General features: G+C 39.7%; 2 protein-coding genes across 3 annotated transcripts in view; one reads left to right on the top strand and one right to left on the bottom strand.

The window, feature by feature from the left end:
• Nucleotides 1-1,480, top strand: part of LOC110530477 (acid-sensing ion channel 1C) — a 165,838-nt gene extending 164,358 nt beyond the window's left edge. For both annotated transcript variants that reach the window (XM_090182497.1, XM_021613578.3), the window contains exon 10: nt 59-1,480. In XM_090182497.1, coding sequence (XP_090038623.1) covers nt 59-109 — 51 coding nt within the window. In that variant the 3' untranslated portion in view covers nt 110-1,480. The remainder of the gene's footprint in view (nt 1-58) is intronic.
• Nucleotides 1,481-2,655: 1,175 nt separating this feature from the next.
• On the bottom strand, nt 2,656-11,499 carry LOC110530478 (cyclin-dependent kinase 5). Its single transcript, XM_090182499.1, has 12 exons — nt 11,067-11,499; nt 10,611-10,699; nt 10,430-10,497; nt 10,174-10,234; nt 9,909-9,965; nt 7,345-7,440; nt 7,099-7,173; nt 6,906-7,002; nt 5,357-5,428; nt 5,119-5,177; nt 4,823-4,903; nt 2,656-4,486 (listed from the first exon to the last, which is right to left on the bottom strand). The coding sequence occupies exons 1-12, from the start codon at nt 11,101-11,103 to the stop codon at nt 4,400-4,402; spliced, it is 879 nt and encodes a 292-aa protein (XP_090038625.1). The 5' UTR covers nt 11,104-11,499; the 3' UTR covers nt 2,656-4,399.
• Between the last annotated feature and the right edge of the window lie 2,730 nt (nt 11,500-14,229).

Raw genomic sequence — 14,229 nt, forward strand, 5'->3', positions numbered from 1 at the left:
CCTATGGAAAATGTCTAATTCTAGAAGTTATATTTCTATGCTTTTGTCTGTTTATTAGATGACTGTTGATGAGAAGCACAAAGACCTTGAGATCAGCCTTGGTTCCTGAGCCAATTACCTCCCTCTCTGATCAAGACTGGCTACCTTATTGGCACATCTTATATACAACTATGTATCCTGGGATAAGCCTTGTCTTGGGTGAGACTAGAACCAAGCCAAACATCATTCAGTAAGGGTCTCTTTTTTGTAGTTGTAAACTTTAAGATATGGTTAATCAGTGTTTTGTTATGAGCAATAAATGCATTGGTCCAAAAATAATGTAATTGTCAAATCAATGCTATTAACACTATTTTCAAGTCTGGTCACAGCTCCCCTACTAATGGAATTTGTGGATTTGGCATAAAGGAATTCATTTTTGTACTGGGTTACCACAACTGATGATGTGACATTGTCTTGGTGTTATCTGTGTGTCCCATTGTGGTCTGGTCTTTCATGACAATGTGGAGGTTAGTTATAAAACTCACCACCAAGGGGGTGTCCTTCCTGAAAAAAATACAGTACGTACTTAACAGAAATCAGAATACATTGCAACTATTTGCTTATGCTTTGTAAGCATCAATCTAATTTACATTCAATTCATTATAAATCCGATTGAAAGTGAAACAGGTAGCAAATTTAAGGGGTTAAAGTTTTATGAATACTTTGTACTACGTGCCATACTGTGTCCCATACTAGAATCCTTATCTACCCCTGCCATAATGCCAATCAAAGAATAGCAGAGCAGAAGCAACACAATAGTCTGAAACAGAATATGGACATGGTCCTGTCATATTTGAATAATACCTCAATACTGGTTGTGCTTATTGATTCAAGTCTTTTAATGGGTATTTTATAGCATTATAAATTACAGCCAAGTAGATGACAGTGTTGTATATTTATGTCAACTAATAGTCTAAAGACCTTCATTCTTGCAGCTTAATGATGTGTATTGTTATTGCACCTCACCTCTTTTCCTCCTTGCATGATCATTGTGTACTCCTCCTTGTGTATAATCAGCCGCCATGTTACTTTACTATTTTGTTGGGAGCGAGATGGTTAATATCCATGTTGTGTGGTAGGGTACTGTTCAATCGTTAGAATGAAAAAATCTTCATGAAAAACTAGGCTTAGGGTTGTGCAATATTCAGTGACCATGAAGTATTGAACATGGGGCTGAGAAGCCGGGATATGTTTCCTGACAACAACAAAAATATATATATTGTACGTACAGCATGTGGCCACTGGCTTGTAAGGAATGTTATACTTCTGTAAGACTGGATCTTACAGAGAGTAGATTATAGTATGTCTCGCACTGTTGGAGGCCTACAGACAGCTGTGGAACTGAACTAGGATCAACTGGCACTATGTACTGTATGTATATGATACTTCCACCATGTGATTGACCTTAAATATCCATTAAATAATGAATACCCTCTCCTAACCAAGTGTAACATTCTCAATCTTACGTGAAACATCACGTGCAGACATTTCTGGAAATGTAATCAGCATTGTTTGGTCTTCTATGCATCATCATTCATGTAATTACATGTAGATCATGTAACACCATCTTTATCTACCCTTAAACAATCAATCAATCAAATGTATTTATAAAGCCCTTCTTACATCAACTGATGTCACAAAGTGCTGTACAGAAACCCAGCCTAAAACCCCAAACAGCAAGCAATGCAGGTGTAGAAGCACAGTGGCTAGGAAAAACTCCCTAGAAAGGCCAGAACCTAGGAAGAAACCTAGAGAGGAACCAGGCTATAAGGTGTGGCCAGTCCTCTTCTGGCTGTGCCGGGTGGAGTTTATAACAGAACATGGCCAAGATGTTTAAATGTTTATAGATGACCAGCAGGGCCACTATAATACTAATCACAGTGGTTGTCGAGGGTGCAACAGATCAGCACCTCAGGAGTAAATGTCAGTGGGCTTTTGATAGCCGATCATTCAGAGCATCTCTACCGCTCCTACTATAGAGAGTTGAAAACAGTAGGTCTGGGACAGGTAGCACGACCGGTGAACAGGTCAGGGTTCCATAGCCGCAGGCAGAACAGTTGAAACTGGAGCAGCAACACGACCAGGTGGACTGGGAACAGCAAGGAGTCATCAGGCCAGGTAGTCCTGAGGCATGGTCCTAGGGCTCAGGTCCTCCGAGAGAAAGAGAAAATTAGAGAGAGCATTCTTAAATTCACACAGGACACCAGATAAGACAGGAGAAATACTCCAGATGTAACAGACTGACCCTAGCCCCCTGACACAAACTACTGCAGCATAAATACTGGAGGCTGAGACAGGAGGGGTCAGGAGACACATGGTATGACATATCTCTCCAGGATATAAGTTCCTTCAACTATTTGAACCATTTGTGTAACTGAGGTATTCTATTTGGCAATATTTGGATCAAAAAGTTACTTTAAAATCCTGGGTGATGGACCATGGTAACATCTTAACGGAAATTCACTCACACCAGCTGGTGCATAGGGCAGAAAGTTGGAAAAGGCTCTCCACTTCTGGTGGTTGTTGACCATCTTTTCCACTGTGCCCCTGCTCTGAAATTCATGGAGCTTTGTCTTCATTTTACTGAAAAGGAAATCATTTTCCAACAACAAAAAAAAATGTTGAGTCCACTTTATTGAATACTGAACCATTGTGTTTTAAAATGTACACAAAAAGACCACTGCTGACAGCAATTGCCTAAATACTTGACCCAAGTTTTACAATAAAACAATGATAATAATAAAAGTGCAAAGTCCACTCTTCTTTCAAAATAGAAATGAGTCATATTTAAACTAATAATCTACAGCAGTCTTGTCTAAAAAATAAGCACTGGAATTGCTTGTCTTTACAGATGTAGGATCTTAATTTTATCACCCTATTGCAAACTTGTAGTGTATTTGAGGTTTAAAAGGATTCTAAAGTTTGCAATTTTCACTTTAAAATGTCAGACTTGATTTGCACCATCTAAAAATGTATCAAACTCTACAAAAATGTCTTAATTATAATCCACACACAAATTCACATTTTCTGCTGTGAGAAACTGGTCAAATTAAGATCCAACATATCTGCATGTGATAATGGAATTGAATCTCAACTCAGATGCAAACATCAATGCACACTATAAAGAGCAGTAAAAATGACATGGAACTAAGTGTCACAAACGTTATTATTTGAATAAGAAGAGCAAATACAACTCCTGAAAGTAATTTGTTTGATAGAAAAAAAGACAATGCACACATAAGCAGACATTCAATGATCAATAAATACATGCATTCTGCTTGTCATCTTACATCATCAAAACACACATTTCCCCTATCCATGCAAACCAATGTTTTGGTAGATTACTTATAATTGTGGCTTTTGTGGGATAAGTAGCTGGAGTAAAATAACACTGAAAAATGTGCTAGTTCCTTGCCAAAATTAAGTTACCCATCTGAGTGAACACAGTCAAAGTCAGAGTGGTGCAAAACAATCATAATGTGGTAATACAGGTATCAGTGGATTTCCTCCTCTCTTCACTTTCTCTTAAGCTATAAGAGATTAGGTCAATTATGAAAGATTGTACAAAGTTACAAAAATGTAACTATAAAATAAAAGCAATGACTCAAGCTCGTATTGAGCTGTTCATAAAATATATCAGTTGGCCCCAGCTTTGACAATACCGACTTTGTGTTCAACTTTACTTTATAGAGTAGGTGAGATCTAAACTATTAAAAAAGCAACTGCCATTTACAAAGTGCACAAAAAAACTCAAACACAAAAAGCTAAACAGCAAGCCTGAGAAGTAACTGATAAATATGCCTCCCCTCCATTTTACAATCTCCTATTGTAAGTGGAATATTGTTATAACTATGATGAAGAACAAGGGAAATATGCAAGTCTGTCTCCAATCTTATGACCAATTAATGCAATATTGACAACAGCAGTAGCACATTAAACCTATTTGAACAATGTATCCAAATACCTACATTTTGCCAGTACATTATGCAGCACACAACTTCAATTGTTCAAACCTCTTACTCTGCTGCGCAGCTATTGGCTCAGAAGGATTCACGGTTTCTCTGGGTCCAGATTTGTTATTCGCTACATGTTATATGTTTCCATATCAGTGCGCTTCACAGACAAAAGCAGACAGGTTTGCTAACAAAATCTAAAATATTGCAGAGCCCACAAGGACTTGATTCCATTTGGAGGCACAACAGGATGAAGTGAAGGGAAGTGTCTTAGTCAAAACAGGTGCTGCTGAAGGATGAGCCTTGTAGGGAGTCGGGATAGACAGATCCTGGTGAGAAGATGGGAGTGAAAGAGGATTGATTCTGATGGAGGAGGTTCAGTTGAGTGACGTGTTTGGGCACCTCATCTACGGTGGGCAGAAATCAGCAAAGTAAGGGTGTTGTAATGCCTCCTCTGCAGAGATCCTCTGGACAGGATTACACTTCAACAGATTCTAAAAGAGAGAAAAAATAAATAATGCAAGTCAGATGTGTGTTGTTTGTAAGGCAACATTTCTTAAGTATTCAAGTGGCATTTGGGAAAAAGCTTTGCACTGACTCCACCTAGTGACAACGTGACATTCCTGTCTAAGCTGTCTGCCAGGTACACTACACACAACTAGTTTGTTGTAACTCCACAGCGTGGGTTTGCTCATATGAAACATATGAATTCAGAGTATTACAGTGAAGGACATTGCATTGTAAGTTTATGTTAACGTCAAGGAATGATATAGCATGATAATACATTGTATACTGATTAATATATTGGTTATGGGGGGAGGAATACTAACCTGCAGGAGATCCCGTCCTGTGCTACTGAGTTTGGGGACAACATTCACCAGTGAGGTCGTGGCTGGATACATGGGGTACGGCTGTAGGTAAAAACAACGATAGAGAAAATGGATGTACAGTAAACAGACAGCAGCGCAGAAAATATTTGTTCCATCTCTTATCGATGAATCTGATCTACAAAAGTCAATTACTCTCATACCTTGTAAATCATATATTCTTATTTTCCTGAAGGCAGTAGAAAACATGAGTTTCTGTATGGTCATCAGTAATTGACAACATCAGTGGGATAGCCTACCTTATAGTCTGGAAGCTTTGTCATTGTCTGCCACTGTTCTTCAGTTGGTGTACCCAACAATGTGCCACAGCATTAAGGAAAGACTTTCACCAGTAAATAGGACTGGTAAAGTTTAGTCATTGCAATAGATGAATCTCAACAAAGTGGACCAACTTTAGTTTCCGTCTTTGTTTCTACATACCATACAACACAGACAGTATATTGAACCTGGTTACCATCTAAACATCTCTGAAAGGATATCGGAAGATCCTCTTCAGCTGGTCGTCAACGTCATTACCCGGAAACAGGGGCCTTCCAGCATTTGCCAACTCTAAATGAAAAAAAGCAAAAGTTATAGAAGATCAACAAAAGGTAGAGGCCCTAACTTATTTACTTACTTTATTGTCCCCATGGGGAAATATTGTTGCAGTGTCATGTACACGTTTAAAGTGGCGTTTAAATACAAAACAAAATTGGCAATACAACTTTCCTAACAGTTACATACCAATATAAAACATTTATATATATATATATATATATATATATATATATATATATATATATATATATATATATATATATATATATATATATATATATATATATATATATATATATATATATATATATTTTTTTTTTTAAATATGTTTTAAAGACTAGCCTGCTGGCCTTACTGAGTCAATAGGAAAATTAGCCGGAGCTATTTAGGAGGGATATCACACCTGGCACAAATGATTGTCTAGTTCTGTTTTTCCTGCTGAGGGGTGCCCTATACCTGCGCCCAGAGGGGAGCAGTTCAAAGTCCGGGTACAAGGGGTGGCTTGGGTCTAAAATGATTTTGTGAGCCCTGACCTTAAATATCTTAAATATCTCATCCAGGCCTTTCTGTTTGACTCCAAGTACCTTGCTTGCTTTGGTGATAATCCTTCTCAGCAGATTTCTCTGGCTGACAGTGTCATTGCCAAACCAACAAACAATTCAAAAAGTTAAAATACTTTCAATTAAAGATTTGTAAAACAGAGTCAGTATAGTATAGCCTACATTAAAAGATCCCAGCTTTTTGAGAAAATAGTCTCTGTTGGCTCTTTTTGTAGGTCAGGTCTGTACATTTACTCCACTGAAGTTAATTGTCCAATAGGACACCAAGGTATTTGTATTCCTCTACAATCTTTATATTCTGACAGATGTTAGAGGTAGGTGTTGTACACTTCCTGAAGTCTATGCACATCTCTTTGGTCTTGAGGACCAAGTGTGATTCCTCACACCACTCTACAAAGTCATCTAGGACCGGGAGATGATGTTCCTCGTCATCATGCAGCAGGCTGACCAAGGCAGTGTCATCAGCTAACTTAACAAGGTGTCTGTCAGGATGGTGTACAATATGTACAGGAGTGGGGACAAAACACATCCCTGAGGAGAGCCTGTGTTGGTATTGCGTATGTCTGACACTTGGGGACCTATTTTGACTCGCTATGAGCGTTGGGTCAGGAAGTCCAACAGCCACAAAACCAGCCCCCCCATCTAAAGAGCAGTCCCGAATGAGTCTCTGTGCCAGAATGTAGGGCTGGATTATGTTGAAGGCAGAAGAAAAATCAACAAACAGAACCCTAACATGGGATTTGGCACCCTCTAGATGTCTATAGACCATGTTAAGGAGGGTAAGAATGGCATCATCAACTCCTCTGCTAGGCAAAATGAAATGGGTCGAGAAGCTTCTGGGTGACTCAGAGAATATAACACAGGTAAGTAGAGTGTACAATCATCCCCTTGAACTTGCTGTGCAATTTTGACCTCAAGGTTATACATACCTGCAAATATGCATCCAGCAGACCACATGTCAATAGAGGTAGAATAAAGCTTAGCACCGAAGAGCACATCTGGGGGCCTATACCACAACGTCACAACCTACAGAGAGAGAGAGAGAAGCTTGAATGACACCAGTAATTTAGGCATTCATTTTCTTTGCTCGTATCCAAATTAATACAATAATTGTCATATCACCTCTGCTGAGTAACATCTCACTGGGATTCCAAAGGCTCGAGCCAAGCCAAAGTCAGCCAGCTTCAATTCCCCATTCTAAAAGGAGCAAATCATTCCACATTGTAGACTATGGAAAAGGTAAATTATTTTCTCACTAACCAAGCAAGATCATTTCTGTTTAAGTTAAGACACTTACAGCACAGTATATCCTCTAACTTTCAAGAACTAGAACTTAACCAGTCAAAGCCTAACTTTCCACTGACTTACCCTATTGATGAGGAGGTTCTGTGGCTTCAGGTCTCTGTGGAGAACATTACGACTGTGGCAGAAGGCAAGCCCCTTCAACAGCTGGTACATGAACGACTGCACATACAGAAAGTAGGAAAAGACTGAGTTAAGCACAGAGATACAGAAAGACAACAAAGCAGTAATACTTCATTCTCATTATTAATGAGAGAGGACATTGGTGGTAGTCTTCGGAGTTACACAATAATTTGTGTCACACAGTGGAGGAAGGGGAGGACCATCCTCAGTGAATTTTATAAAAATAAAAAGGTCTAAACATTTAAAAAGTTATAATTTTTAAATGAAACTAAGCTAAATATAATCACGTCAACAAATAATTTATTAAAACTTAAAAATGTATTTGGAAAGAATATAGTAGCCTTCAACAGGACTCTGTAGGGTAGCACAATGGTATAGCCGGAGGACAGCTAGCTTCGTTCTCCTCTGGCTATATTGACTTGACAATACCTAGGAAGCTAATATTTGAACAGTTCTGAACAAATTAATTTCTTCCAAAATGAAGGAAAAGCAAGAGTCTTTTTTTTCCACTTTCAGTTTCACTTAGCTAGCAATTGCAGCTAGACATTGAAACACCCTGCTCAAACAGAGGGATGCTATGTTAGCTAGCTGGCTATGACTTTAACACAACACTGGAACTCTTCCAAGTCATGGTAAGCTTTTGGTATTACTAATTTATTGCCACCGGGGCCCGCCCGTGTAACTGCTTACTGACTGTACACTAACGTTACTGTATGATTGTAGTGGGTTTACTAACGCGTTAGTTCTATTAGCTACATTGACTATGACATTATTGCAAGTAAAACTAAATGCATGCTCTTCAACCGATCACTGCCCGCACCTGCCCGCCTGTCCAGCATCACTACTCTGGATTGTTCTGACTTAGAATATGTGGACAACTACAAATACCTAGATGTCTGGTTAGACTGTAAACTCTTACTCCAGACTCACATTAAGCATCTCCAATCCAAAATTAAATTGGCTTCCTATTCCGCAACAAAGCGTCCTTCACTCATGCTGCCAAACATACCCTGGAAAAACTGACCATCCAACCGATCTTCGACTTTGGCGATGTCATTATAAAATAGCCTCTAACACTCTACTCAACAAATTGGATGCAGTCTATCACAGTGCCATCCGTTTTGTCACCAAAGCCCCATATACTATCCACCACTGCGACCTGTACGCTCTCGTTGGCTGGCCCTCGCTTCATACCCGTCGCCAAACCCACTGGCTCCAGGTCATCTACAAGTCGCTGCTAGGTAAAGCCCCGCCTTATCTCAGCTCACTGGTCACCATAGCAGCACCCACCCGTAACATGCGATCCAGCAGGTATATCTCACTGGTCACCCCCAAAGCCAATTCTTCCTTTGGCCACCTCTCCTTCCAGTTCTCTGCTGCCAATGACTGGAACAAACTGCAAAAATCACTAAAGCTGGAGACTCTTACCTCCCTCACCAGCTGTCAGATCACTGCACCTGTACATAGCCCATCTGTAAATAGCCCTTGCAACTACCTCATCCCCATACTGTATTCATTTATTTATCTTGCTCCGTGGCACCCCAGTATCTCTACTTGCACAAGCATCTTCTGCACATCTACCATTGCAGTGTTTAATTGCTATATTATAATTACTTCGCCACCATGGTTTATTTATTGCCTTACCTCCCTTATCTTACCTCATTTGCACTCACTGTATATAGACTTTTATTTGTTTTTTTCTACTGTATGTTTGTTTATTCCATGTGTAACTCTGTTGTTGTATGTGTCGTACTGCTGTGCTTTATCTTGGCCAGGTCGCAGTTGTAAATGAGAACTTGTTCTCAACTAGCCTACAAAAAATACATTACATAATATGGTGACAACGATGTAGGCTGTGTGTAGTGGTTTGGCTTGGAAAGTTTTTTTTGTTGCCTGGTCACATACAGCTGATGTGTTGTGCTTTGAAGTCCACAAGTGAAGGGAAGAGGTGAGAGGAGGAGAGCGCATTGATACGAGAAGGAATACAACGTGGCTGCTATGAAAGTGAACTATGTTTAAGCGTGATCAGTGGTGTATTAATTGTGCCGATTCTGTTCAAAAACGTTTCTTAAACAGAAACAAAACGAGGACCAAAACCTGAATTTGTCCAATAGAAACTCGTTTGCAATTGTTGGACTAATGATTACACCCAATATCAGCTAGATGCAAGCAAGTGTGCAAGGCGGTATTGAATATCACTGTCTGTCACCTCAAACTTGTTTCTCGACCTGTGTGCACCTACTTTCATTCATTGGATAGATTGTAGCGACCTCATGATCGATTTAGGGAAAATTTGAGTAACATGTCTCATCCAATATGCTGTAATAGAAATAGGGCTATGCTCTTAAAAAAAAAAAAAATCCTCCCTCATCTTAAACGGCACTGACCCCCACTGGTGTGACATTACATGCATTTGACTTAGTTAGTCATGGGACATCAGGGTGTGGTTACACAAACATGTTTCTCAGAGCCATATTCTGCACCTTATTTGAATCTCAATGACTCACCTTGACAGTTTCTGGATCTAGGTCTCCATTGCAGCTGTCAAAGTATTTCTTTAGATCCTGTGGTTGTAAGAGTCAAGTTAAATCACTGCACCCCAGCAAAAAGAAAATCAGACATCAAATCAAACAAGTGAATCACTGAGGAGAAAACTTGTATCTTGTGGGCGGGCACTTCTACTTTAAATTGGTTTTGGTAAATTGTCATAGCTAAAGCAACAAACTACTCTTCATACAAAAACGGCATTCACATACATCTGGCAGCACTCACCTGATCACAAAATTCAAACACCAATGTTAACTTCTTGTCACTGTGCAGAACATCATGCAATCTAGGAAAAGCAAAATTAAATGTGAATTAAACTCTTTGCATAGCTAGATATTTAATATAGTGCTAGAAATTACACTGTTGAAAAGTTATTTACTAGTCACTTAAGTTCTGATTCGGGAAGATGTATGCCATACAATAGTTGGACATAGCTAATTTATGCATTTTCAGAATTTGATAAATTTCACATCAGACATACCTCACAATGTTTTTATGCTTCAGTTCTTTCAGGAGGCAAATTTCTCGCAGGGCAGAACTTGGGACCCCCTTCAAGAAACCAGCAAGCAAATTGAGCCGTCAACAAATATGCCATAACCTTAGCAAACTAACCAATTGACTAGCTTTAGCATAGCTATATTTGTAGTCTCAATAATTCCTACCTCATCGTCGTCATCCAATCTCACTCTTTTTAAAGCCACGATTTCATGCGTTTCTCTATTTTTTGCTTTGAAAACAGTTCCATATGTGCCTGCAGAAAGAAATCAAATGTTACTAGATGGCTAGCTAGCTTGGCTGAATGGGTTATGTTAGCTTGCTTAGCTACATTGCTAGCTAACTTGCCCATGACTGGAATAATGACACGCTAGCTAGCTCAAGATAACTAACTTTAATTAAATTAACTGACTAAAATTTCATTGTGGCTTAATCTTGCTGCTAGGTAGGAAAGACATTGTCAAATTAGCTAAATATTAAAAAACGTGTGTAACATATCAATGTCAATGACTTGTCATTCAAAATCGCTAGCTGGCTAACGTTAGCGATGTAGCAATGCTAACAGAAAACAACATTATTAGATAACATTAGAGATTATCTGGGAAAGAAACAGGCACACTTACCCTCTCCAATCTTCTCAAGTTTTTCATACTTCTGCATATTTTGTCAATAAAGCTAGCCTTTAGCTAGCTAATAGTAGTGGAATGCAGCCTCAGTGGAAATGTTGTTAACGTTCGCTAGCCAGCTGTTATTCACAGCTACAATGTTGCTGCTACACCGGCATCTAAAGCGGTCAAATTATGAACTGCAACATGCGGGTGAATCACCACCCATTCCCTCAGTGAAACAGCATTCATGTGGATAATGAACCTGTAATGACAATCTTAGAAATATTTACAAAAAATTGAACATCTCTAATGTTACCTTCTAACGAAATCCTCAGATATTGGTCCAATTAGACAGCCTGTAGGCGTACAATCTTGTTAAATATGTTAATAGTTTAGCTAGAACCACCATCTTCACACAGTATAATCTATTTTACACAATGATTATCGCACGCACGCACGCACGCACACGCACACACACACACACACACACACACACACACACACACACACACACACACACACACACACACACACACACACACACACACACACACACATGGGAAATATGTTTACATTGCCTGAGTAAGTGAAATAGATAATAAACAAAAGTAAAATAAACAATCAAAAATTAACAGTAGACATTACACTCACAAGTTTCAAAGGAATAGGCACATTTAAAATGTCATATTATGAATATGTACATAGTTAAAATGATGTGCAAATAGTTAAAGTACAGAAAGGAAAATAAATAAACATAAATATGAGTTATATTTACAATGCTGTGTGTTCTCCATGGGTTACCTTTTTCTTGTGGCAACAGGTCACACATCTTGCTGCTGTTATGGCACACTGTGCAATTTCACTCAATAGATATGGGAGTTTATCAAAATTTGATTTGTTTTGTTATTCCTTGTGGGTCTGTGTAATCAGAGGGAAATATGTGTCTCTAATTTGGCAGGAGGTTAGGAAGGGCAGCTCAGTTTCTACCTCATTTTTTGGGTTGTGTGCATATTTTCACACAACCCAAGTTTTCATCAACACCACAGGCCTTTTTGGGGTGGAGGGATTGTATTTTGTCCTGTAGTTCATTCAATGTAATTGGAGAATCCAGTGGGTTCTGGTAGTCTTTAATAGCTGATTCTAAGATTTGTAATTGATCATGTATATGTTTTTGCTGTTTGTTCTTTGTTATAGAGCCAAAAAGATTGGAGAAGTGGTTTATCCATCTCTATTTTGGATAGATAAGTCTTCATCTTGTTGTTTGTTTAGTGTGTTTACATTTTCCCAGAAGTCGTTAGATTCCTTCCATCTATAGCATTCCTTAATATTGTGCAGTACCTTTAGGCTGACACATCATGATTGAGTATTGCTCTGTTCAAATAGACTGTGATTTTGCTTTGATCTGATAAGGGTGTTAGGGGACTGACTGTGAACACTCTGAGAGACTCTGGGTTGAGGTCAGTGATAAATTAATCTAAAGTACTACTGCCAAGGGATGAGCTGTACCTACCATAGGAGTCTCCTCGAAGCCTACCATTGACTATGTACAGACCCAGCGTGCGAAAGAGCTGCAGGAGTTGTGACATGTTTTTATTGGTTGTTTTGTCATGGTTGTGTCTAGGGGGGAACGTTTGGGAGGGAATACTGTCACCTCCAAGTAGGTGTTTGTCCCGCTGTGTGTTGAGTGTCAGGTTCGTGTCCATTTCTGGCATTTCAGTCGACACACAGACACACATGTCCCTGGGCCTGGAAATGGTTGATCTCCTCCTCTAGGATGGAGAAGCTGTCATTGTTAAAGTATGGGGATTCTATTGGGGGGATATACAGTGCATTTGGAAAGTATTCAGAACCCTTCACTTTTTCCACATTTTGTTACGTTACAGCTTCATTAAAAAAAAATAACTCTCTCCAATCTACACACAATACCCCATAATGACAAAGTGAAAACAGATTTTATTTTATTTTTGCAAATGTATAAAAAATAAATAAACGTATTTACATAAGTATTCAGACCCTTTGCAATGAGACTTGAAATTGAGCTCAGGTGCACCCTGATTCTATTGATCATCCTTGTGATGTTTCTACAACTTAATTGAAGTCCACGTGGTAAATTCAATTGATTGGATTTGATTTGGAGAGGCACACATCTGTCTATAAAAGGTCGCACAGTTGACAGCGCATTTCGAAACAAAAACCAAGCCATGAGGTTGAAGGAATTTTCCGTAGAGCTCCGAGACAGGATTGTGTCAAGGCACAGATCTTGGGAAGGGTACCAAAAGCATTGAAGGTCCCCAAGAACAGTGGCCTCCATCATTCTTAAATTGAAAAAGTTTGGAACCACCAAGACTCTTCCTAGAGCAATGAGGAATGAGGGAGGGGGGTCTTGGTCAGTGAGGTGACCAGGAACCTGATGGTCACCCTAACAGAGCTCCAAAGTTCCTCTGTGGAGATGGGTGAACCATCTCTGCAGCACTCCACCAATCAGGCCTTTATGGTAGAGTGGCCAGACGGAAGCCACTCCTCAGTAAAAGGCACATGACAGGTCTCTTGGAGTTTGCCAAAAGGCACCTAAAGGACTCTGACCATGAGAAACAAGATTCTCTGATCTAATTAAACCACGATTGAACTCTTTGGCTTGAATGCAAAGCGTCACGCCTGGAGGAAACCTGGCACCATCCCTACGGTGAAGCATGGTGGTGGCAGCATCATGCTGTGGAGATGTTTTTCAGTGTAAGGGACTGGGAGACTAGTCAGGATCGCTGGAAAGATGAACGGGACGAAGTACAGAGAGATCCTTGATGAAAACCTGCTCCCGAGCACTCAGGCCCTCGGACTGGGATGAAGGTTCACCTACCAACAGGACAACGACACTAAGCACACAGCCAAGACAACACAGGAGTGGCTTCAGGACAAGTCTCTGAATGTCCTTGAAGGGCCCAGCGAGAGCCCGATCTAGCATCTCTGGAGAAACCTGAAAATAGCTGTGCAGCGACGCTCCCCATCCAACCTGACAGAGCTTGAGATAATTTGCAGAGAAGAATGGGAGAAACTCCCCAAATACAGGTGTGCCAAGCTTGTAGCATCATACCCAAGAAGACTCGAGGCTGTAATCACTGCCAAAGGTGCTTCAACAAAGTACTGAGTAAAGGGTCTGAATCCTTATGTAAATGGTTTATAA

This window comes from Oncorhynchus mykiss, chromosome 8, assembly GCF_057628025.1.
Source record: "Oncorhynchus mykiss isolate SJ-2025 chromosome 8, ASM5762802v1, whole genome shotgun sequence".
Taxonomy (NCBI): domain Eukaryota; kingdom Metazoa; phylum Chordata; class Actinopteri; order Salmoniformes; family Salmonidae; genus Oncorhynchus; species Oncorhynchus mykiss.

Bases quoted from the DNA above. Each gene is read 5' to 3' on its own strand.
- LOC110530478 (XM_090182499.1), bottom strand. From the start codon at position 11,103: ATGCAGAAGTATGAAAAACTTGAGAAGATTGGAGAGG. The intron at 7,003-7,098 runs GTGATATGACAA...CTCTCTCTGTAG, and splicing joins TGAGATGTTACTCAGCAGAG to GTTGTGACGTTGTGGTATAG. The intron at 4,487-4,822 runs GTTAGTATTCCT...TCTCTCTTTTAG, and splicing joins CAGGACGGGATCTCCTGCAG to AATCTGTTGAAGTGTAATCC.